Source organism: Cyanistes caeruleus, chromosome 25 (genome assembly GCF_971803275.1).
Source record: "Cyanistes caeruleus chromosome 25, bCyaCae1.hap1.1, whole genome shotgun sequence".
Taxonomy (NCBI): Eukaryota; Metazoa; Chordata; class Aves; order Passeriformes; family Paridae; genus Cyanistes; species Cyanistes caeruleus.
The window spans coordinates 5,705,130-5,729,708 of NC_141725.1; the positions used below are offsets into that span (position 1 = coordinate 5,705,130).

The window sequence follows — 24,579 nt, forward strand, 5'->3', positions numbered from 1 at the left end:
ACCCGCCCGGGCCAGGCACCGCCACAGGAGACGAAATCGAGGCGTTTAACCCCATTTTCAGCTCGGGCCTTGCCCAACACGAGGCAGGGCTGAAGATTGAAGATTTTGGTTCTAAAGCAGCATTGGCACTGAGCTGGGAGTGTGCAGGGGTTGGGTGGGACACAGGACACATCCTGCAGCCCTGGAGACACTTTGAGATTCTGACAGAAAACAAAAGGAAGACTGGATGTTTTTTTGACAAACTGGAGTTTGCTGAGCCGGCAGGGATTTCAAGCAGAGTCAAGGATGCTGCGATTGAAGTCTTGAACTTGCGTTTATTATCAAAGTCAGACTGTTTACATCTGTCAGGTCAACGAGATGCCACAACTACAAAAAAAGATTGTGCACATGGCAGTTCCAATGCAAAAAACCAGTAAAACGGGGCTCCCTCAGTTAAAAAAAGGACTTAAAATTACTCCAGAAAGCAACCGGGCGGGGCTGAAGAGCTTTACATCCAGCGGCGGGGGCGGCAGGGCGGGGGGCTTTAGGCGTTGCGGTCGATCCGCACGTCGATCTCGCGGCCGCGCAGCTGCAGCCCGTTCATCATGCGGCACGCGCGCTCCGCCACCTCCGGCGACTCGAACCGAACCACCCCGCAGCCCTTGGACTTGCCGTTCTCCATCTTGATGTCGGCGTAGAGCACGTGGCCTGCGGGTAGAGCGGGGTGAGCCCCGGCACGGTGAGCCCCGGCACGGTGAGCCCGCCGCGCTCCCGGTTCCCCACCCGCTGGATTTATCCCAGCTCGGGATGTGGAAGGAGCAGAGCACGAGCTCTGTCTGGAACGGGAGCCCCAGGCTCCAGCTCACAGCCCAGGATGGGTTTGGCTGCCGTGGAATCACGGAATGGTCTGGGCTAGGATGGATCATCCACCTCCCACTGTCCCAGGTGCTCCCAACCCCATCCTGGCACTGCCAGGGATCCAGGGGCAGCCACAGCCGCTCTGGGAATTCCATCCCAGCCCCTTCCCACCCTCCCAGCCAGGAATCCCTCCCCAGTATCCCATCTGACCCCACCCTCTGCGTTATCTGGCCATTATTCATATTCATTCCTCAGAGTGAGGAAAACAACTCACCACATTCATTGAATTTATCTTTCAGCATTTTCCATGTAAAATCAAAAGGCAGCTGTGGGAAGAGAGGAATAAACCATCACTGAGGCTCTGCTGAACGACCTGCAGGCACCCCCAGCTCCCCACAAATGGAAGCCAGCCCAGGACAGCCACTGCCATAGAACTGTGGGATCACAGGGAGCCAGGAGCTCTCCTGGGATGGAAATGGCTCCAACTGCCCCCAGAATGTGGCAGCATCCAGTACTGGACACTGTGATTGGAAACGGAGCCCGGATGAGATCAACACATCAGTGACAATGAATGCCACGGGTGGGAAAGGGCAGGAGGGGGAACAGGGGAGCACCAAAAGGAAACAGGGGTACTCACATTCCTCACAAATATCTGGCAGGCTTTCCGGGCCACCCCGGGCGCAGGGCCTCCGGCTCCTCCCAGCGACCCTGCAAAATTCCCTGCAAAGTTGCCCCGCTCCATGTCCATGGGCCGCTCGAAGTTGCTGCCCATGGGCAGCCCCATGCGCTCGATGCCTGCCCCCATGCCCTGCCCCATGGGCGGCCCCATCCTCTCCATGTTGGCGGCCCCGATGCGCTCCAGGCCCATCCTGTCCATGGGCGCGGCTCCCATCCTCTCTATCCCGATCCTGTCCATGGGCGGGCCCCCGATGCGCTCCAGCCCCGCGGGCATCCTCTCTATCACCTGCCCCATGCCCGCGCCCATGCCGGCGGGCACCATGCGCTCCAGGCCGATGCCCATCCTATCCATGCCCGCGCCCATGCGCTCCACGCCGGAGCCCATCCTGTCCATGGCGCCGCCCACGCGCTCCATGGCGGCTCCCATGCGCTCGATGCCGAAGCCGATGCCGGAGCCCATGCGCTCCATGCCGGAGCCCATGCGCTCCATGCCCGGCCCCATGCGCTCCAGGTTGGGGGCCAGGTGGTCGATGCCCAGCGGGGCCATGCGCTCCATGCCCGAGCCCATCCGCTCCACGCCCGAGCCCATGCGGTCCAGCACCAGCCCCATCCTGTCCATCTCCGAGCCCACCCGCTCCATCCCGTGCCCCATCCCGGCCGGGATCCGCTCGATCCCCGCTCCCATCCGATCGATGCCAGGGGCCATCCTCTCGATCCCGGGAATGCTGGCGTTGCCACCACCTGCAACACAACACGCACGGCATCGGCGCCTGGCGGGAACCCGAGCGGCTGCTCGCTCTGCTGGGGTGAATCCCAACGCTCAGAGCTCCCTCTGTGTGAGGCAAACCCAGGTGCTCAGGTCAGACCCCCCTGGCCCAGCCCTGGGACCCCAAAATAAGGAGCTGGAGCTGCTGGAGCCAGTCCAGAGGAGGCCCCGGAGCTGCTCCAGGGCTGGAGCCCCTCTGGAGCCAGGCTGGGAGAGCCGGGGGGGCTCACCTGGAGAAGCTCCAGGGAGAGCTCAGAGCCCCCTCAGGGCCTGAGGAGCTCCAGGAGAGCTGGAGAGGGACAAGGGAGGGAGGGACAGGACACAGGGAATGGTCCCCACGATTCTGAAATGTTGTGATTTGACCAAATTAAGTCTGGAAAATGATGGGGGAGCTCTGTCTGCTCAGAGATGTTCGGGTTCAGCTTTGCTCCCGAAACTCTGCAGTTTCATTACTGAGATTGCCCAGTATTCCCAGGGAACGTGTTTGGAAGTTAAATGGGATACAGGCAGCGGGTGAAGCAGGATTTTGTTTTCATTGACAAAAATTAACAAATTCCCAGCAGCATTTAAAAGCCAGACAGCAAATTCCTACAGCAAATACAAAAATTGGGGTTTTTTTTATCTGTATCACGCCCGTAATTTTTATGAGCAGTTCAGGGATGAAAAGCAGGCAAGAAATGCATTTCCTTTACTGCACTCACCTATTCCCCTCTCCAAGGTCTCTCCAAAGCTCCGGGACATTCCCATCTCATTTCTTCCAAACTCCCTCTCAAATCCCCCTCCCATGGCCCGATCCATCTCTGCAAAGAAGAAGGTGGAGAAGTTTGCAGGGGGTTTTGTGACCCCTGAGGGAACATTTTACCACAGGAATTGTTTTGAAGATTCACAGCACAGGAAGGTTTTTGTGGTTTTATCCTGATCCTTCTGTCGTGTTTTCAGGAGCCCAAAGCCCCAGGGAAAAGCAGGATTTACCCCAAAACACATGGGAGGCTCTGGGGACTGGACAGAACCAGAATCCTTCTGAATAAACCAAATTCAAGGTACCACCAATGAATCTCTGTGTTTGTGCAGCTCAGAGGCCACAACATCAGCTGGAAAATCCCCAAGTTATTCCCATAAAACCGAGAAGAGGCTCTGGAAAGAGGGATCCCTCCCAGGGAAGACAGCAGGACACACAAAAACCCAGTGCCTACCACTCATCCTGCCCATGTTCATCCCGGCTGGGAAGCGGCCGATGTTTTCCATGCCACCAAAGGGACCTTCCATTCCTAAAAAACAGATTTTCCAGGGATTCCTGAGCACTGCACTCCAGCTGCACACTGCACAGCCAGCAGCTGCTGCCACACAACATTCCCACAGGCACCAGACAACTCCCTGCCAGCGGGGTCAGGATTTGGGCATTGTAAAAATCACAGAGCGGTTTGGGTTGGGGGATCGAGGGCGCAGTTCCAACCCCCCAGGGATGGCACTTCCAGATCTCCTGAGCCCAGGAAGCGCAGGTCAGGTTTTGTGGGATGTACCCACCCTCCCCACACACCTGCAGCAGTTTCAGTACCCAAAAAGGACCCAATTCTTGCTGAATCGGTGGTGATTTCCCAGCACACAAATTCCTGCCACACGCGCACGGCTCAGCCCGCGGGACTTGCACGAAGATCGAGAAGCACAGCTTACCTCCCATTTTATTCATTCCAAAGCCCATGCCTTCCATTCCCATTCCTCAAAATAAAAGAGAAAGCTTTATATAGCAGGTGTCACCCAAGAAATTCCAGCCAGAGGCTGCAGAACTCAAACCACACAACACATCCATGGCTTGGGCTGAAGAGCTTACATGGGATAACTCTGAGGAGATTCCAACATTCCTGCTCAGAAAATCAAGCAGCAAAGGGGAAAAACCCACTGGCGTTTTGACATGGAAAGCTGAGTGTGTGCTACTTGTTTAGGTGGCTCTTTGAAACTTGTGCTATTTCAACAGATCCTCACCAAAGATTTGCAAGCCCACTAAAAGTGTTAAAAGTGAGAGATGGTTTGGAGTTTCATGGATCTTTGCAGTGTCTGCTGCTCATGCTCAAGAGTCAGAAAATGAGAGCTGTGTCTTGACCACAGTGAAAAAAAAATAAAAAAAAATGGAGCAGTTGGTTAAATTCAAGTTTCCATTATCAAGCTGAACAAAAAAACTCATTTGGCTTTAACATTCCTAAGAGACTACCAACTTTTTTTGGGGAGGCAAACAAAGCTATCTACCTTCTACACAGCTTAAAGCTCTCATGAAACAAAAGCATAGGAGTAATCTTCTTACCTCCAGGTCCCATGTTGCCCATTCCCATGCCTTTGTTTAAATGATTTGCATCAATAGGTTGACCTCCAGGTCCTAATCCCATGCCAATACCACCAAGACCATCTGAAGAAAATATTCAGATATCAAAAAAGCCTTCTTTCCATAGTTTGACAAAACAGCAAGTTTTATTTCTTAAGTAATTGACTTTCATTCTCCAAAAAAAGCTTGCTGTGTCCCCCCTGTGGGGAGTGTACTGAAAGCAGGGAAGTGCGGAGTAAATCAAGAGTAGATGTGTCTTGAAATAGGCTAAAAACTATCTCCAATGATTTGGTTTCGTATTTAAATTTCCATCTTACTGCTGAGAAAACTGGGTTTGGAGCTGACTCCTGAAAAAGAACTGGCTAGAACACTGCTTGGTTTGGGCAAAGTCCTCGGCTGAGGAGGGCGGAGTGGGCAATTTGGGAGAAGATTCCCCTAAACCTGTGCACAGTTCTCAGCCTGGCCTGCCAATGGCTCATTTCCCCCTCTGCCAGGGCTGGCCCCGTGCAGGGGGGAACTGAGGCACCAGGAGCAGCCTACGATCAATGACAGCCACCGATGGAATTGCGAGCACACAGCCAGCCTCTCTCCGAGCAGACACAACACGGCGTTCCCAGGCAAGGAGTTCAACCTTCCTCAACGATTCCCCGGCCCAGAGAAAGAAGAAAAAGCCCTTTTTTTTTCTTTTTTTTTCCTGAAGCAGGAAGAAAAGTTCTCTGCTTGGCACAAACACCAGCTCGTGGCATCCTCTGCCTGCAGGATTCCCTCGTTTCCAGCTCAGCACTGAACACAGGAGTGTTGAATCTTGTTTTAAAACAGCACAAGGTCCCCCTTCCCCGCCCCAGTAAAGGCCAAAATCCAGGCTTCCAGAGGGATTTAGGGAGTTTTACACCAAGGTAATGGAACTGGAACCCAATGGCTTTGTCCTGAAGAGAGGAACATCCTTACAGTGATCCTGCTGCTGAAAGCTGAACTAGGGAGGGACTAATTAACGACCATTAATAACGGGCAATTTAGCAGCACACACCAGGTCTGGTTCCCAGGAAGAAAAGAGCATCTGTCTGAATTCCGAGAATCCCAGAACCCCAGACTGCTTTGGGCTGGAAGGGAGCTCATCCTCTCCCAGCCTGTGCCCTGGGCAGGGACCCCAGCTGCTCAGGACAGTCCAAATTCCTCCAGCAGCCCCAATTTAGCTGCACTGGAACAAACTCAGCCTCCAGCTCTTCCAGTCCCAACTCTTCTCTTCAGCATTCCCAGCATCTCATCCCAGCGTGGGAGGGGCCTCTGGAGGGCCTCAGTTCAGCCTGGATCAAATCCACAGCTTTGGGGTATTCCCAGGGATGGAGACCCCACAGGAGCTCTGAGCAACCCTGCCAGGAATGTTTCCTCACATCCACGTGCAGTCTGTGGATTTCCACTGCTGGTTTGGACTCGATCTTTTGGTTCATTCAAATTCCAAGTTGGAAGGAGCAGCTCGGGGCAGCCAATTATTCTGAATTTCCATCTCCTGGGTTTTGGTCGGTGCTTTCTGCATCCTGCACCTCCAAGAAGAGCCTGCTTCCCTCTTCTTTCCATATTTAATACACTGACAAGATCTCCTCGGGAAATTCGAAGGCCTGGAAGACTCCCAGGTCCTGAATTCAGCCCTTCCAATTTAAGGGAAAAGATTCCATTCCCAGAGCACCGTCCCACAGGAGGAGGTGCTGACTGATCCAATGTTTCCATTAAATCCCACTATTAATGGAAGGCACTGGGATCTTGGAATTGCAATGGAGAGCTCTGGAAGCCTTGAGAAGGTGAATGTTTTAAGACAAGCTTCTGGCCATGAGCTGAAAGAAGTATCCAAAAAAATCACTGAGCAGCTCTTCTTCACTATTCTCCCTTCTGAAATTATTCAGGAATTTGGATGCCAGGTTTCCAGATTGAACCAGAGTTTTTTACTGGGGCTGGGACTGGTTCCCAGGTGCTGAACAGCCAAAAAGAAAAGCAGAAGATGTTGAATCATGCAGGGGACACTTACGAGGGAGTTGTTGGGGTCGCTCTGGAGGGAAGAAATCTCCTTTGGGAAAGGCTCGTTCGTCCTAGAAGGAATTCAACATGTTAAAGCTGGCAAGGAAAGCAAGAAATTATTTCCTCATGCTTAAAAAATTGAATTAAAATACAGAAATTCCAAGTTAAAGCAGACTTGACTGTAGTTTTGATTTGTCTTTTAGCAGAATAACCTGAATTAACCTTCCCTGATTGCATCAATTCAGCAGACAACAGTCAAATCACACATTTCCCCCTCTGGATTTTGATCCACCCTCGAAACCACAAATCCCCCAAGTCAGGAGTGCATTCCCAGGTCAGGAAGCAGTGGGAAAGGGGAAAGGGGAAAAGGGGAAAGGGGAATGGGGGTGTCCTCACCATTTTGACGTGCATAGGTCTGTCAAAGAGCAGCTGCCCATTGAACATCGCTGGGGGTGGTTAAGGATCGTTGTTCAAGCACTGAGGGCTCTGACAGGAGCACAAAAACCCCTCAGAAAATCCCATCTCCTCGATTATCAACCACAGATCATCCCAAATCCTTCTGCCTTCTCCAGAGCTAAAAACCCTTGAAATCCAAATATACTGATCATTCAAAAAAAGGCTTTTTGAAATTAAAAAAAAAATTATAAAAACACATTTCTGGGTAAGATTAAGTTCACAACGAGATAGAAAGCGTAACTCTAAGTCAGCCCCAATGTTTAAATGTTTTTTCAGTCACTTTATCCATAGAAATCAGGGAAAATTCCACAGCAACAACCACTTTTTGAAGTGTGCCATTCCAGCAAATCCTCTGTGGCTGCAGTGCAGGAGGGAATTAACACTCAAACAGAAACTCTGGGAAATGAAAGGGGGAATATTTTCCTCCTTTCCACACCATAACCAGGAGCTGAGAGAGCAATACCTGGAATTTTATTGGTTTGTTTTCTAGGAAGCAAATCCTTGCTTGGCCAGTGGAAGGACACAGGGAACAGGAAAACACCAGCTCCGTGTGCCTTGCCACAGGGACATTTTCCTTTCCAGAAAAATCTGAGAATTGTGTTTTAATACTAATTACAACCCAGAGACAGAAACTCATCTGGGCCAGAAGTACATTCATCCACCCAGGAAAGGGGATTTCCTTTGCTAAAGATCCTGAGCAAAGTGCAACAGCTCCTTCAGGATGGAATTCTGTCTCTGTTTCGCTTTTCCTTCCATTTTCCATCCACTACAACTTGTTCCCTGCCCTGGAGCACAATTCCCTTGGGACACAATTCCCACTGTGCCCCATTCCCAGTTTGCTGCCAGGATACAGATGGCCTGCACGGCCTCGATGGCCTGCTCGAAGGTGACGGTGCCGATGCCCCGGCTCTTGCCGTCCTTGTCCTCCAGGATGTCGGCCCGGACCACCACCCCAGCCATGCTGAACACCTCCTTCAGCTTCTTCCAGCCCACCTTGTAGTCCAGCTGGAAAACAGGGCATGGTTGGAAATGCAAGAGAGGTTTCCAGGAGGAAACAGCTTTAGTGGGCTCGTGTCCTTCCCTGGCATTGGCACGGAAGCTGCCGGAGAGCCGAGATAAAATTTAATGCAAATACAGAGGTTTGTTCCAAAATCCCAATTAACAGATCGAGAACCTCCTCTGCACAGAGAACCAAGAGGACACAGAGGAACTTTTCCTGGAATTCCCAAGGCTTTTCCTCCCCGAGAGCTGCCCCAGCTGAGAGGCTGATGCTGCAGGCCGTGCAGCAGGGCTGTGGCACTCACGTTGGCCACGAAGACGGTGCTGCCGAGGCGGCCGGCCTGCAGGGCGTGGATGATCTCGTTGGGGATGTTGGGGTTGTTCAGGATGCTGGGGGGGATGTTGATCATGCCGGGGCCGCCGGGGCCGGGCCCGATGCCCATCCCTCCTGCTGCCATCACCTTCTGCATGGCCCTCCTGGCGTGATCCCCGTCGGGGTCCTGGGGACACACAGAGGCACGGGGTCTTTATCCCAGGATATCTGTGCCCTCAGCATTCCCAGCCAGCTGCTTCCCTTTCACTGGCAGGCAGTTTATTTTATTTCAGCCTACACCCCATGCCCTTTATCATTTAAATGATACCTTTATTACTGGTACCCTTTGTTATCCAAGTTATTCCTGCCCAGGCATTTCCCAATGTGTTTATCCATCATTAATACCAACAGCAAACCTCTGCTACACCTGTTCCAAAGCCTGATAAACCCCCAGTGCCGCTGGAGAGGGTTTGGAATGCACTCCCAGGACTGGCTGTCAATAGCCAAGCCATTAAGAAGGAAATACATCTTTGAGGTATTCCAGCAAAGAGCTGACTCCATGGAATTGTGGGTGGAATCCATTCATTCTGATGTGGAATTCAAAGGGAAGTTTGTCAAGAACAAACACTCGTGGAGGTTTCTGTGTCAAATCACTACCAAAGGAACTGCAATTAAAGCCAAACTCCTGCTTTGTCCTCACATCAAGTTTAGTCTTGATCATCACAAGTTCAGCAGTGGTTACAATTATCAGGAAAAGGTTGGCTGGTGTTTTTATCTTATTGAAGTGCTGCTTTCTGTCCATTATCCTCTGAGTCAGCCCCAAACCTTTAACAAGAACCCCCCCTCCCCACACCACCCCTGCCAGAACAGATCCCCCCCTTACTTCTTTCACTTTCAAGGGTCTCCCTCCGAGACTGTGCTTGTTCAGAACCTCAGCAGCCTTCTTCATGCTCTCTTCCATCTTGAACTCAACCACCCTGTGGGGACACAGCACAGCTCAGCACCTTCTGCTGTCAGAAGCCCCCCTGGATTTCTGGGATCAATTCAGAGTGAACTTACGCGCATCCCTGGCGAGGTGATTTCCCAGGACAGTCACAGCGAGGAGGGAAGAGAGAAGAAATAAAGTCAGTGAAAGCCCAAATCACACACAAATATTTTCTTATTAAAGCCAAATCACATCAGTTAAGCCCTACCAGCGAAAATAAATGTAACCTTACACAGGCAAGCCTCCAATACTGGAATTCCATAATTTCTTATGCCTTAACAGGATTAACCTGGGGTCTCTGAGCTGGTAACAAACACTAAATCCCGACTCCAAGAAATACCACACGCTTCCTGTCACCTGCTCTTCCCTGGCATACAGCAAAACCCTCCACACTCTCACCCTAAATCCATATCCTTCAGGACACTTAGGAGTGCTCCTACTGTCTGATCCTGGACTCAAGGCCCATGAAGGCACTCAACGTTTACATTTAGGAATTTACCTCGCTCTACTGGCCCGGGAAATGGAGTTTGCAGCACCTGCTGTTGCACCCTGGCCCTTCCAAACTCAGCCAACCACTCGAGTGACTTTTCCAAAGCACAGGAATATTCCAGAGCCCTGTCCTGCCTGCTGGGCTCCGGGGTCACACGGCCAACGCCAACGGCACGCGGGGAACAGCTCCTGACTGCAGAGCCCACCCCACCTCCTCCCATCCCACAGCACTCCTGACCTAGAGCCACTGCACATCCACACTCTGAGCCTCCCTGGCCTCCTGTCCAGCACACAGAAACATTTCAGGTAGAAAATCCACAAAGAAACTCTCAAACACTTACCCTTGACTTTCCTTCAGCGTCCATTAAGAGCTCCACGTATGTTACCTCACCAACTACAAATCAGATTCCAGACGACACAGATACCAAGGGAGAAAAGCCAAGAAAACAATGGGAATTTAGAACAATCAACAACCGTGTATGGAGCCTCTGCCTTATAAGAAAGCCCAGAAACACTCCGTGTTCTCTAGACCACAAAACTGGACAATTACAGGTATGCAGTAAAGGCTTCAAGCACTTCAATATGTTCTTGGTTTTCCTCCACCTCACAAGCCAGAGATTCCTGCAGTTCCCTGGATCTTTAGTGCCCACTCGTTAGCTGAGGCAATCCAAACCCATGGGAAAGGCTGCAGGAACAAGTTTCCTCTGCTTTCCACAGGATGCCGTGCTGGCTCCATAATCCAGAATTTCAAGTGATTTGGTTTTTTCTCAGGATTTAAAGACAAAAAAAAGGAGTCACACTGAACCAACAGATCAAGAGATCACTGCTTGCCTGCTATTTATTTCAACAGGTTTTTCTTAAGCCACAACAAATTCCATTTTAGCATTAAAATCTGCCGTATTTGCTCTCCAGACAAAACTGTCAACAGCAAAAATCCATGGAAAACTCCACCTGGTCCTTTCCTCACAGGATTGGGATTGCCTCTCTAGGACCAAATAACCCTGGCAGGGACCTCCAGAATGCAACTACCCAAATGGCTGCTGCCTTTGAAGGGACTGGCATACAGAAGAATGGAATTAACACTTTTTTTTTAATTTTTCCTTTCTGGTTTTAAAACTCCTGGGGTTTAAATTTAAACCAGGAAGACCCCAAGTTGCATTATCTGGACGGTGGAATGTTCTGTTTGTGGGAAACCATGAGCCACTTGAGTATGAATTTAGTTTGGAGCAGGGAACTGGGGTTTCATGAGACTCTGCCAGGGACAGAGGGAGGCGCTCAGCCTGACCTCCCCCAGGCCCAGCGATTTACAGGACACTGGAAAACTGTTTTCTGTGGAAAACTGACAGCCTGGAAGGTCTCTCGTGAAGCTGGGGAAAAAAAAAGGGAATGCTTAATGAAACTACTGGTTTTTAATCTCAGTCTCTTATTTCAAGCAACAATTTAGCAGGAAGAGCATTCCAGGCAGAGAGCAGGATGAACAGCTCTGATGCACTCCTGCTTTTGGGAGGACGAGGTTTGAGGCTGGAAAAGGCTGGCAAGTCCCTCTGAAAGGGACTGGAGTGTCCAGTATCATCCACCAGCTGGATCCATGTTGGTATCAAGCCGAACAAGGAATTGCAGTGTCTAATCCCTCCGAGCTCACGCAGCACACGTGGGATTGTTCCCAAGGAGTCCCGGGGGCTCAGCATTCCCACGAGGTTCTGACGCCATCCAGCTCAACAGCAGCAGCCAGAGTCCAACCTCACCTGGGGCAGGGATGCAAACGGATTCACCCATCCTTCCCAGCTGAGCTCCACTCCAAAACCTCTCCCAGCTTCCAGCTCTGGCACTCCCAGCCCCGTCACCTACAGCTCCTCCTGCAGATCCACACCAACAGCTCCTAGAGGAGTCAATCCAATACAACTGAACATCTGGTAACCAATCCCTGACTCTGAACCACGAGATCTCCAGGATTCTCTTGGAAAGTTGAGCCTGTGCCAATTTTGCTCAGAGCTTCCCGTTGGAGCCTCACATGAAAACCCAAATATCCAGCCTGAAGTAGCTGCTTTCCTTTAAAGGACACCTGAACTTCCTGAAGAGCCCAATTTCAGAACAGCTGGAGGGGGAACGACACACTCAGAGCAACAGCTCTGAGCCAAGACAGAGCCCAGAACCACTGCCACAAAAATGCATTCATTTCACCTTAAAACGTGTGAGAGGAGCCAGCCCAGCCCCTCTGCCAGGAGAACGCTGCCTGTGGCCAGCAAAGGAAACCTGCTTTAACAAGTTAGGCTGGGTCACGTTTTATTTGGAGTTTTGGGATTTCTTTTCTAGATCCCAACCCACAGAAAGCCCCAGCAAGAACCAGGAGCAGATATCCATGTGCTAGAGCAGGATAAATGCCCAGTGACCCTGGCAGGATTCCCTGCTGCCAGAGCACAGCTGGATTCTGCCAGGGAACATCCCACAAGTGGAGAGATTTCATCCAAGCACTAAAACTGTGACTTCAGGAGCCTCCCAAGGGAGGAAACTTCCAGAAAACACTGGCTCCAAGTCACTACAGGTTTAATTAAGGAATGTGCTCCCCGTGGTGTCTTTAAGACTTAAAGCAGAGGAGACTGATTTATGCATTTATTTAAACATCACACTTAAAATGTAGGAATTGCCAATTTCCCAGACCAAGAGACTGGAGCAGAATTTACTGCAACAACCAGAAATCCAAACTGAAGAAAGCTTCAATGTTTTTTATCACAGTCATTATTTTTCCTCCCCTTTAAAACTTTCCCTTTTCACTTCCCAAAGTTTATCAGTACAGAAAATGCCAATGGTCAAGCTGGGCTGCTCCAGCAGAATTCCAACATTCAGCAGGGTCTGTCCAGGAAGCTCGGATCAGGACACATCTGGGAACTCCCCAGAACAAGCTCAGACAGAAATGTCAGTTTTAGGTTGGGCAATTTGATTTTAACGATTTGTGACAAGCACAGAGCTCTGAGAGGTGTGAAAGGTGCAGAGGGAAGTGTGAGCAAGCACAGACCTGGGACAGGGGAAATGCTTTGTACAGTTATTCCCTGGCCTCCAGGGCCACCAGTAAATACTGAACAGGAAGGAAAACCCCAAACTGGCTGGATGTCTCATCTCCTGAAGAATGAGTGATCCAAGGGGATCAAAAAGCTTCACACTCCCAGTGTGAGGCAAAGCAGGGCTGGCCACAGCTCCTCCCTCATTGACACACAAAGCCTGGGACAGGCAATCCCTGAGAAGTTACAGGGGGCTGGGGAGAGAAGAGGAGCAAGTTTTACACACACAAAGCCTCAGCTGAAGAGGGAGAAGGAAAACTTTCCCAAAGCAGAGACAGCAGGCAGCAGTTCTGTCAGAGGTGGGAAAGAGAAACTTCCTTTTTGCAAGAGAACACCCAGATCAAAGTGGTGATCTTGGCTCTTGAAGAGCTCAGGCAGCAAAGAGAGTGAAAAGCTCCCTGCAACCAGGAAAGGGCTGAGATTCCTTGGAAAGATGGTGAAAGCCCAAGGGAAACAGAGCAACTCATCAGAGACCTCAGCAAATGGCAGGGGGAACAGGCCAAGGGTGGAACAGCACATTCCTGCCTCATCCCTCCCTCCCTGACTCCCCGCAACTGCACAGCCTGACCAAATCCTGGGCACTGAACCTGGACACTGCAGAGCCAGTGTCACCAGCACTGGGGTAACTGCTGCTGGAGCAGCCCCAGTGCTCACCAGTGCTGCCACTGGGCAGGGAGAAGGTTCAAAATACAAAATTCAGTTACTTCCATGGAAAACTACTGCCTCTGGAAGCCCTTCCCAACTTCCCGTCAGTGCTGTGCTCAGTCAGTTTGGTAACACCGAAGGAGGGAGTTCCAAGCAAGAACATCTCTTCATTCCATTACCAACATTCCCACTGCATACCTGTAATTGAGTTTCTCCAACCAATCCACTGGGAGCCACGGTGTTGGGAGACAGAGAGGTGGCACCTGGAGCAGCCTGGCCACCCCAGGCTGCAGGAACAGCGGCAGCTCCTGCCCCAGCAGCTCCTGCCCGCTCGGCACCTCCCCGAGCTCCTGCTGCTACAGCCCCGGCTGCACCGCAGAGCCCGCACACGGGGCCCAGGGTTTCCCCTTGGGCACAGAATTCCGCCTGCTCCCGGAGCCTGGGACGTTTGGCCTGGCGTTCTTACGCTTCCGAAGCAAGAATTCCAACGGCTCGGGCACGTTCCTGGGGCTTGGAACTGCTCTGCCGAAGGACAAGGACTGAGCAAGCCCCAGCACAGCTGCCTGGGAGAAGTCCAGAACAACAGCAAATCCAAACCGCTGGATTCATCAGCAGTGCCAAACCCCGGGAAGGAAGATCCCAGTTTCAGCAGGACAAGCCCTGCAGCCAGAAGAGGCTCCAACGTTCCCCCAGGAGCATCTGCTGGAATGAGCAGCTGAACAGCCCGGCAGGAAACAACCTGAGCCCGGCCTCTGCCATCCACGGGAACTGGAGAGAAACCGCCAGACACTGGGAACGGGATTCAACACAGCACAGAGAGCTGGACATCTCCACAGCCGAGATCCCGAGCACAACGGACCTGGGGCAGCCACGGGGCAGTGAAGGCTCCCTCCATAACCAGGGGCTGTTCGAGCAGCCTTTGAGGCTGACGCTGTTGCCGTGACACAAAACCACTGCTGCCTCTCAAACAGCCCCCAGTTAGGGAAGCTCCCGGTGCTCCCAGTCCCGACGGCCATTCCACAGACTCGGTTCCCCTTTGCCTCCAAAGACAAACATTTGAAACCCTCTGGAACTTTGTTTTCCCCTTCTTTAGGCCACACCTCAAACAGCTGAACTGTCAGTCCTTACCCAGCTCCAGCACAATGACCACTGCCCACTAGCCTGGCCGCTGCTCTGTGTCCACAGGAAATGTTGTGCTGTTACTCTGAGCTCGGTTCAGACATTTTAAGGCCGGAGAAGCCAAGGATTTTCTTGCCACTCCACTGCACTTCCAAAGTGACTTGAAAACTAGAAATCTGGCCACCAGCCTGAAGAAATGACACTAATTTAGACTTGTCACCACCTGAGTACTCAGCTCAATCTCTTCATCTTCCTCAAGAGATGAAGATGTTCAGCAAAGGCAACCCCCAATCCACACGGGAATTAAAGGGAATTGTGGAAGGGGGAACACCACAAACCCGATTTCCACAGCCCTGGTTCTGCTGCAGCACATGCCAAAACACCAACCTGATTTTGCAGGTCACCCTTAAATACATTGAACTGCAACCAATGGCAGAATGGCTCTTGAATCCAGCCCAAACCCCTCTGAATCTGGGGACACAGCTGGATATCCACACACCAGAGCAGGACGGAACCACCTGAATGCCCAAAAAACGTTAAAATGCTTTGGAAAGTCCTGCTGCACTTCAAGGCTAAAATCTGCTGAAAGCCTGGGGTTGGATGGCTAAGGAAAACACTGCTAATCCCGGGATGAGGCTCTGTCAGCTGCACGCCAGAGGCCTCCACAGGACCCGTCCCCTGGAAGGCTGCCAGGGACGGAGGTTGTGCAACACCCAGCAGGGCTCCGGGGAGAGCCTTTCCAAACTCGTGTGGCCAAGCGCACCCACAAGTGCTGAGCTCCAGCCAGAGCCAGGCTGGAGCGCAGGACAGCCTGGGCCACCCGAGCTGCACTTTACCTTTCTCTTTCACCAGGTCCTTCAGCGACTGCCACTTGACGTCGAAGGGGATGTTGGTGATGAAGGCTCGGTACCTCTTGGCGGGGTTGGCGTAGGGCTCGAAGCGGTTCCCTCCCCTCTTCATCCCCTTCTCCTTCTTCTTCTCATTCGGGGTCGGGCGCTCGCCTTCGCTGCAAGGAGAGAACCCCTGTGAGCTGCAGGGCACGGAGCAGCTCCACCTCCAGAACACAGAGTCACTGAACCCCAGGGCACTGAGGCTGGAAAGGAACCCCAAAGCCCATCCCATTGGAAAAGAACAAGGGAACAAAGTGCTTCAGCCTCTGTCTCACATAATTCCCTTCACTAATCCAATTAATCTCCTTGCTCACTCAGTGCTGCTGGAGAAGATGCACCAACACATCCTGAGGAGGACTTCACAATAGGAAAAATTTCAGATAGAAAAGTTGAAGTTTCTACAACCTCTCTGTCCTGAGCTTTTCCCAACCTAGGACCTGGCAGCCCTGCAAATTCCAGGTCAGAAATCCCAGCTGCATCCCTTCAGGAGCATTTCAACCCTTGAACAGACAACAGCCTGCAAGGAAAAAGGAAATTAAGAATGCAAAGGCCTCTGAATGTTTAAAGTTGAGTGTGTTCCCTGCTTCTATCACCCAGCAGCCAAAGCTTCTTCAGACACAGGGATGGGAATTTTCTAGTCTTTCTTTCAGTGAACTTTTTTAAAACTTCTTAATTAATCAAGTAATTAAAACTCCAAAATTAGACTTGAAATAGGACAATCCTTCTTCCACCTTCATTTGTTTGGTTGATGAAGTAACACAAAATGTAGTAGTTGTGTTAAAAGCTGCACTCAGATTTTAGTGGTTATTCCTTAAAGTGGATTTCCTCAAGGCCACTGAGAATGTGCCCACAGCAGCGTTGGTGTTATCCCTGTGGATGTGAGAGATCTGCCACGTGGAGCTGGATATTCCAAACAACTTCACCTGGAGACACAACAAATTCCCTGGAGGCATCCCAAATCTAACAGGGTCAGGAAAAACAAGATCACAGCAGAGAGATATCTTTATTTATACTTCCAGGAATTAACTGGCTCCTCATGGAGACAAACTGCTGATTCCACGTTCCCAGGAGTGCTGGGAACACCCTTCCCCAGCCTTGGATTCCCTGTCCCTGGGACCAGGGAATGTCTCTGCCCTGCCCAGCTCAAGTCAATCAAATTGTGTCTGTCAGCATTTTACTGCCTGAAGCACAGCCTGACTGTTCTTCAATGGGGAAAAAACTAAATAAATATGGATTTTTTTTCCCCCTGAAAGTGACACTTTGGAAGATGAACGAGTTCCTGGTCTCGGGAAACACAAACCCAAATCCAACCTCACATCCTCAACAGGAATCACAGCACACCAGGCACAACCTGATTCTTATCACCCCGGCAAGGAGACCAAAAACGCCCTGAGGGAAAGAAGTCCTTTCCATTTCATGGATTCGGTACCAAAGCCGGCTTTGCCGACTGTGGAATTTTCATCGAGCACCAACACTGAGAAAGCGAGAAGCAGCTGAGACTTTTAGTGCAGTTCATCCCCACATCTACAGAGCCGCAACTGCGGCGCTGCTGATCTTGGTTTAAATTTCCATAACATTTTACCGACAGCAGCCACCGGGATTGTGCAACTCCTCCCCGGCACCACCTGAAACTCTCACCCTCGAGGTGTTTGCGCTCCTAAATCCCCGCAGGGGTAAATCAGCCCCAAAAGGAACGCGCTCGGCTGCAAAGCGCGCAGCAGGGATGGGGAGGGTGCTGAGGGGAACCGAGTTATTACAACTTACTGACAGCAAAAAGAGTAACGAACTGAAAACATCCCCACGCTGCACAGCCCGCTCCCCCCGGGGAGGCCTAAACTCCACCAAAACTCAGCAGAAGTTTTTCCTGAGGGGATGGGGATGATCCCGGGGCTCCCTGCCCGCCGGCACCGGGCCCGGAGCGCTGCGGGAGCCCCGGAGGCGCCTTCGGGCCGGCCCCGCCCGGGATCCCAAGGCGCGCCCGGAGGGAGCGGCGGCCGCAGCGCCAGGAGCGGCCCCGCACCGGTAACGACCTCGCCGGGACCCCACCGGGCCCGCTCCGTCCCGCCGCCCCCGGCAGGGCCCAGGCGCGGGGAGGCCGCACGCGGCCCCGCGGCCCCACCGGCAACGCGGCCCCTCGCGGCCCCCCTACCTCTTGGGGGGCGGACCCCCCGCGCCGGCCGCCCCGTTGGGCGCTGGCGGAGCCGCCGCTGCCGCCGCGGCCGCCGCCGGGGGCGGCTCCATTTTCGCGGGGGCGCTTTGCGAGGCCGCGGCCGCCGCCATTTCCCAGCGCGTCCTTTGTGTGGGGAGCGCGGGGAACGCCGGGACGGCGCCGCCGGCCGGGCCGCCAGGGGGCGCTGCGCATGCGCGCGAGCGGGAACGCGCGGTGGGCAGGGCGGCGGGAAACGGCTCGTGAGCCGTTGCGCATGCGCGGTGAAGAGGCACCGCCGCCCGCCTCGGCGGTACTGGCGGCTTTGCACGGGCGCGTTGTGGCGGCGCCGTGCAGGAGGGGCGGGTAGCACCGGGGAGTGAGGATCTGAGAATGGGCGGAGCTGACGGCAGCGGCACCTGGGGCTCTCCGCGCTGGTGGGAATGGCGGCTGCGCGCATGGGAGGCGCGCTGTACGGAATGGCGGCAATGGCAACTGCGCGTGCGCAGTGCGGCGGTGCCGTACAGCATGGCTGCCATGGCTGCGCATGCTCAGTAGAGTGAGAAAAAAAAAAACCAACTGCGGACTCCAAAGGGCTCCGAGTCCTCGGTTTTTAGAAAGAAAGTGATATTTTAAGTACAAAACAGACTGTTTGTTGACTGCTACCCACATGATTCATGTGCCATGGGAGATCAGGGGAGACCGAGGCCCACATCCCGTGTTGCTGTGAGGAAGCCGAGTTTCCCCTGCCCCAGATCCCATCCCCGGGATCCCCCAGCCCCAACCGGGGACAGTGATCCCCCGGGACCCAAGAATACGCAGAACTTGTTACGAGGCCTCAGCTCTCCGCCGGACTCTTGGCTAGGTTGCACAAGGCCCACGGGCACCTCCCGTTGATTGGCAGCTGCAGCAGCCAATAACAGACGAGGATCAGGGGGGCCGTGTCTCGCTGCTCCAATGAGCGGCGGAGGGGGCGGTGCCACACCCGGAAGCGGCGGGCGGCGCGGGGGCTTCACAGGCGGCACCGGGGATCGGGAGAAGCCGCAGCGATGTCGGAACGGAAAGTGCTGAACGTGAGTTGAGGGGAGAATCCCTGCTGGGTGGGGGCGTCAGGGGAGCGTCCCGAGGCGGGCCGGGCCAGGGGATGGTTCCCCGAGGGCGCTGGTCCCGGTCGGTTCGGGAATCTCTCAGGGATCGCTGAGGCTGGAAAAGACCCGAGATCCAAGCTGGGCCCGATCCCCACCTTGTCACCAGCCCGGAGCACCGAGTGCCACCTCCGGACCTTCCTTGGACACCTGCAGGGCTGGAGACTCCAGCCCTCCCTGGGCAGCCCATTCCGCTGTTTAACAACCCTTTCCATGCAGGAACTATTCCCAATATTCCATTTAAACCCCCCCGAGGCCTTTTCCTCTCATCCCGTGGCTGTTCCCTGGCAGCAGAGCCCGACCCCAGCCTGCCTGCAGCCTTCTGTCACAGCTGTGGGGATGGAGAGGATTCCCGGCGCTGCAGCATTCCCAAACCCTCTCTTTCCATAGAAATATTACCAGCATTCCCAAATCCTCTCTATCCATAGAAATATTACCAGCATTCCCAAATCCTCTCTTTCCATAGAAATATTACCAGCATTCCCAAATCCTCCCTCTGTCTCTCCACAGAAATATTACCCCCCGGACTTCGATCCGGCGAAGATCCCGAAGCTGAAGCTCCCGAAGGACCGGCAGTACGTGGTGAGGCTCATGGCCCCCTTCAACATGAGGTGAGAGCGGCTCTGGAACCACGGGATCGCTCCTGGGATAACGGGATCGCCCCTGGAATGTGTTGGGATGGGTCAGAGCCCCCACAGCCCGTGCAGTGCCGTGGGCAGGGTCTCTCCGCTGTCCCAGGGCTTTCCAGGCCGTGTCCAGCGGGGCTGGAGCCGCTGGAGCAGGAGGAGTTTCCCTGGAGCTGTGCGGGTGCAGCTGCTGCCCCTGCTGACCCTGGGCAGGGCAGGAGGTGCTGGGGGTGCTTTCCTGCCAGGACCTGATGAAGGGAGGGATGGAGAGGGACCAGGGACACAGGGAATGGCTCCCAGTGCCACAGGGCAGGGCTGGATGGGATCTTGGGAAGGGATTCCTGGCTGGGAGGGTGGGGAGGGGCTGGGATGGAATTCCCAGAGCAGCTGTGGCTGCCCCTGGATCCCTGGCAATGCCCCATGCCGGGCTGGATGGGGTTTGGGACAGTGGCAGGTGTCCCTGCCATGGCAGGGGGGGCACTGGGTGGGATTTGAGGTCCCCCCAACCCAACCCAATCCACAATTCCCTGATTTTGGGGTCGGTCCCCACTAAACTTCCAAAGGCAAAACCCTCCTGGGGTCCCCTGGGCTGCTCCTGGTGTTCATTCCCCGCTGTTCTGGCTGTCCCTGGACGTTTCCCTGCCCTGGCAGGTGCAAGACGTGTGGGGAGTACATCTACAAGGGCAAGAAGTTCAACGCCCGCAAGGAGACGGTGCAGAACGAGGTTTACCTGGGGCTGCCCATCTTCCGCTTCTACATCAAGTGCACGCGGTGCCTGGCTGAGATCACCTTCAAGGTGAGCCTGTCCCGCTGCCCCGGGGCGTCCCAGGGTCTGCAGCTCTGCCAGGAGCCTGCCTTGGGTGCCAGGGAAAGGATTTCACTCCAAGGGTGGCGGGGAAGTGAATTCCCTAACCCGAGGCTGCCAGAGCTCCGAGGAGCCTTTGGGCAGTGGGATTGGTGGGATTGTCCCATTCAGAGCCAGGAGCTGATGGTCCCTTCCAGCTCAGGGAATTCCATGATTCCCTGGCACTCCTGCCCCAGCAAGGGCTCAGTCAGGGTGGGTTTTTGGCTGGAGCAGGATTCCCACCCACCATGGTTCTCCTGCTGTTCCCCCCTCAGACAGATCCCGAGAACACGGATTACACCATGGAGCACGGCGCCACCAGGAACTTCCAGGCAGAGAAGCTCCTGGAGGAGGAGGAGAAGAGGATGCAGAAGGAGAGGGAAGAGGAAGAGCTCAACAATCCCATGAAGGTACGAGGACTGCAGGAAAACCTCTCTCACCCCACCCTGCTCTCCCCAGCCACAGCAGTCACCTCGTGGCTGTTCAGGTGTTCCTGTCCTACCCAAAAATGAGGATGAGGAGGATCCTCTTGTGCTTCCTCCAGCATGGGGAGGTGTTGGAGGCTCCTGCCAGGCTGAAATATCCCAGCTTATCCCGCCCAGGTGCTGGAGAACCGAACCAAGGACTCCAAGCTGGAGATGGAGGTCCTGGAGAACCTGCAGGAGCTGAAGGAGCTCAACCAGCGCCAGGCCAACGTGGACTTTGAGGCCATGCTGAAGCAGTACAAGGAGCTGGAGGAGGAGCAGAGGCGCAAGGAGCAGGAGGAGGACGAGCAGGAGATGAAGTGAGGGCTGCAAGTGCTGGCAGTGGGATGAGAGAGGGGGGCTGGATTCCCAGGATCTGGGGCGTGGGAGGAGATCCCGGCCCGTCGTGGCAAAGTGTTCAGGGAGGAGTGGAAGCTCCTTCCAACCCAGCCAGGCTGGAGTTCTGTGGGATCTGGGCTGCTGGGGGGGTCCAATCCCCTGGGAGGTGCCCTCAGTTTCTGCTCTGGGGTGAAGCTCCAGATCCCGCCGCTCTCGCCCCTCGGGCTTGATCCCGGTCCCGTAAAAGCCCCGGGCAGGTGGATCCCGAGGCTCTGCTGCCCTGGAGCAGGCAGGGCTGGCAGTGGATGGATCCAGCTCCTCTCTCCCGACAGGGCCATGCTGGAGCAGGCCCAGAACCGCCGGCTCCTGGTGGATTCCGACTCCGACGAGGAACCGGCAAAACCCCGCGCGAATCCCACGGCCCAGACAAAACCCACGGACATCCTGCAGGAGGTGATGAGGCCCAGCCTTCCCCAAATCCTGTCAATCCTGTCAATCCTGGAGCTGTGTGTGCCCGTTGTGTCCCTGCTCTGAGCGCCACCGGGCTCCCGGAGGCCGCTGGGCTGAGAGGAGCCAGGGATGGCTCGGGGATTTCGGCTGTGCTGGCTGATGGGGCAGGGATGGAGCTGCCCCCATCACCCCACCCTCCATCAGCCAGCTCTGCTGGGCCCTGCTGCTGCTCCAGGCGGGAGTTCAGAGCTCTGGGCCTCTCCCTGGGTTCTGCTTTGGATTCAGGCAGAACAAAAGAGCTCCTGGAGCCCGGGCTGGAGGGAGGGATTATCCCAGCAAACAGCCCTGGCCTCTCCCGCTGTCCATCCCTGCCCCAGGGCCCCGGCTCCGCTGGGCTGGATCAAAGCTGCCGTGCCTGGGAGTGGGGCTGGGGTTAATCCCAGCCGTGTTCCCTGGCCCGGCACTAATCCCTGTGCCCCGGGATTCACTCTGGGATTCACTGGCTGGACAGCCTGCAGGCACCCGGGGCTGCTCAGCGGCCTTGGAAGGAGCTGGTAAAGCAGAGAGAGACTTTTCCCCAGGCAGGGAGGGATAGGACACGGGAGATGGTCTGGATCTGCGGCAGGGGAGGGTTGGGTTGGGTCTAAGCAGACCCTGGAACAGGCTGCCCAGAGAAGCTGTGGCTGAAGTGTCCAAGGGCAGGTTGGACAGGGCTTGGAGCAGCCTGGGGTAGTGAAAGGTGGGACTGGATGGGCTGCAAGGTGCTTCCAAGCCAAACCATGCTGGGATTGTTTCCTCTGCCTCCTCGGCAGCCCAGGGCTGTCCCGAGGATGGGTTCAGGCCTCTGGCAGTGGGACATGGATCTCCAGGGCGGTTTGCAGGTGCACATCCCTGTGCCATCACTGCAGGGACACAATTCCTGTCTCCTTCCTGTGCTGCTTTATCCCCACTCCCCCCACGTCCCCTCCGAGCTGCAGCCCCTGCCCTGTGCCCCACAGGACCCCCAGAGCAAGAGGCCGAGGACGGAGAGCTGGGAGCGCAGCGTGGGCAAGCTCAGCACCAAGGCCCAGCTGGCCGGGCTGGTGGCCCGCAGGAGGCAGAAGCCGGAGCCTGGCCCGGATAACGGGGTGGAAACCGCGCCCAGCACCGGTACCTGCCCCGGCACAGCTCCCCCTCCCGAGCAGGGTCTGGGCCCCTGCTCACAGCCTGGGCTGGGGGCTGTGGGAACAGGGGCTTGTCCCCATTTCCAGGAGATTCCTGGGGAAGGGGAGGCTCCATCCTGGCTCTGAGCCACGGCCTTGGGGCCAGACTGGCAGGGCCAGGAGCTCCCAAACAGCAGCGACAGCCCTGGTAACGTCACAACAGTGAGATAGGGGTGGAACAGCGGGAGGATTGCTTTGGTTTGGGGCCTGCTGATAAATCCTGCCTAGCTGCTGGAGCTGGGAAGCTTTAAGGAACACAAAACAAGCACCTCAGTGAGCTGCCCAGGGGATCCGTGGATCTGGGGATTGATTTGTTCTGGGCTGGTTGATCCAAAGCCTTTGGCTTAGAGAGTCCCCCTGCCCTCGGGGGATCCCTGGCGAAGCTCTCGGAGGTGTCCCCTTTTCCCTGGGCTTCCCCAGCACCTGCTCCTGGCTGCTGTCCCAAGGGCTGGGGTGGTGGGAGCCCAGAGCTGGCTCCTCTCTCCCTTCCCAGGGTCTGGAGTCTCCCAGGGGGCTCCCAGACCTTGGTGCTTCCTGCAGGGCAGGAGAGGGAGGCTCCAGGGCTGCAGGAGCTCCTTGTGCAGGGATTTATCCTCCCTGACCTCAGGCTCCATCCAGGGATCTCTCCAGCTGTGAGCAGCCAGCCAGGCCGGTGTTTCCACGCTGGGGTTTGTCCCGGGGAGGCTGAACTGACGGATCCTCTCTCTCCCTCCTCCTCCAGGCTCGCTTCCAGCAGCAGCAGCCACGTCCTCGCTGGGTTTGTTGGGAGCCTACGAGGACAGCGAGGACAGTGCCAGCGACTGAGGATCCAGCGGGGCAGGGCCGGGGCTGTCCCGGCTGCTCCCGGAGCCCCACGCGGAGCTGGGAGCACGGCCCGGGGGATCCCTGCTGCTCCCACAGCCTGCCCTGCAGCAGGAATCCTGGGGAGCCCCAGCAGCTCCCAGCCCCGCTCCCAGGACATGTTGGGAAGGGCTGGACTGAACTCTGCGGTTCCATCCTGGGGGTGCCACCGCCCCCACCCCGCAGTGCTCGTGCCCAGGCTGGGTTTGGGGTGCCCTGACCCCCTCCAGCAGGACGGGGACCCCAGGGCTGTCCTTCCCAGCGGGGTGCAGGGGGAGGTGGGCGCTCAGCCCCTCTCCTTCACTTCGGCACCAGCTGCTTCTGTCCCAGGGTGGCTCAGATCTGCAGAGAGCCGGGGCTCATCCAGCCCCTCACGGCGGGGACGGGGCTGTCCTGCCACCAGCAGCCCCCCGGTGTCCCCAGGAGCTCGGGGACAAACCCCCCCCCCCTGCATTCCGAGCCTGCCGGGCTCCAGCAGCCACAACTCTGGAATAAACGTGATCTGTCACAGCTGCTTCGTCTTCTTCCTGTGTGATTTGTACGTGGGCTCCTGCCCCAGGGGACCCCCGGTGCCCACCCACCCCGAGTGGGGCTCTCCTCACCCACGGCCATCAGCTTCCCCCTCATCAAACACGCACCTCTAATTGCTGAGCAGCCTCGGGCTAATTAACCCCCCCACACTGGGGCTGGTGGGAGGGGGCCCGGGGGGGCATCAGGGAGAGCTGGGCAGAAGCGCAGCCCCCCCGTCCCAATTAGTGTTTTGTGCACATGCCTTAATTAGTTTCTTCAAATATTAATGCTGGGCACTGGGCTCGGCCCGGGGGGGGCGTGGGGGGGGTCTCTGGCCGTGTCCCCCCACTCGGCAGCTGTCCCCACCCCCGGCACCCGAGGGACCCCGGAGAGGAACCTTTGTTCTGGGGACAGACAATGCCGGGAGGGGACCCGGGGCAGGCCTGGGGGGCTCCC

At 55.4% G+C, this 24,579-nt stretch overlaps 2 protein-coding genes across 5 annotated transcripts; one reads left to right on the forward strand and one right to left on the reverse strand.

The window, feature by feature from the left end:
* Positions 1–294: 294 nt before the first annotated feature.
* On the reverse strand, positions 295–18,199 carry HNRNPM (heterogeneous nuclear ribonucleoprotein M). Of its 4 annotated transcripts, XM_086862642.1 has the most exons (16): positions 17,707–17,842; positions 15,504–15,673; positions 10,189–10,241; positions 9,433–9,440; positions 9,257–9,350; positions 8,366–8,560; positions 7,913–8,066; positions 7,002–7,051; positions 6,616–6,676; positions 4,578–4,679; positions 3,953–3,997; positions 3,475–3,549; positions 2,983–3,081; positions 1,475–2,256; positions 1,112–1,163; positions 295–687 (listed from the first exon to the last, which is right to left on the reverse strand). In XM_086862642.1, the coding sequence occupies exons 1-16, from the start codon at positions 17,835–17,837 to the stop codon at positions 524–526; spliced, it is 2,235 nt and encodes a 744-aa protein (XP_086718768.1). In that variant the 5' UTR covers positions 17,838–17,842; the 3' UTR covers positions 295–523. The 4 variants fall into 4 exon arrangements, with proteins under 4 accessions (XP_086718768.1, XP_086718771.1, XP_086718770.1 ...); XM_086862645.1 differs by lacking the exons at positions 9,433–9,440; positions 17,707–17,842 and adding an exon at positions 18,123–18,199 and having other exon boundaries at positions 10,185–10,241; XM_086862644.1 differs by lacking the exon at positions 9,433–9,440 and having other exon boundaries at positions 10,185–10,241; positions 17,707–17,848.
* Positions 18,097–24,125, forward strand: YJU2 (YJU2 splicing factor homolog). Its single transcript, XM_023942919.2, has 8 exons — positions 18,097–18,776; positions 19,359–19,459; positions 20,126–20,270; positions 20,594–20,728; positions 20,921–21,102; positions 21,454–21,574; positions 22,570–22,720; positions 23,495–24,125. The coding sequence occupies exons 1-8, from the start codon at positions 18,753–18,755 to the stop codon at positions 23,575–23,577; spliced, it is 942 nt and encodes a 313-aa protein (XP_023798687.1). The 5' UTR covers positions 18,097–18,752; the 3' UTR covers positions 23,578–24,125.
* Positions 24,126–24,579: the final 454 nt, after the last annotated feature.

Bases quoted from the DNA above. Each gene is read 5' to 3' on its own strand.
- HNRNPM (XM_086862642.1), bottom strand. From the start codon at position 17,837: ATGGCGGCGGCCGCGGCCTCGCAAAGCGCCCCCGCGAAAATGGAGCCG. The intron at 15,674-17,706 runs GTAGGGGGGCCG...CTCTCCTTGCAG, and splicing joins GGGGGTCCGCCCCCCAAGAG to CGAAGGCGAGCGCCCGACCC. The intron at 10,242-15,503 runs GTAAAGTGCAGC...TCTGATTTGTAG, and splicing joins GGACCTGGTGAAAGAGAAAG to TTGGTGAGGTAACATACGTG.
- YJU2 (XM_023942919.2), top strand. From the start codon at position 18,753: ATGTCGGAACGGAAAGTGCTGAAC. The intron at 18,777-19,358 runs GTGAGTTGAGGG...GTCTCTCCACAG, and splicing joins CGGAACGGAAAGTGCTGAAC to AAATATTACCCCCCGGACTT. The intron at 20,729-20,920 runs GTACGAGGACTG...TATCCCGCCCAG, and splicing joins AGCTCAACAATCCCATGAAG to GTGCTGGAGAACCGAACCAA.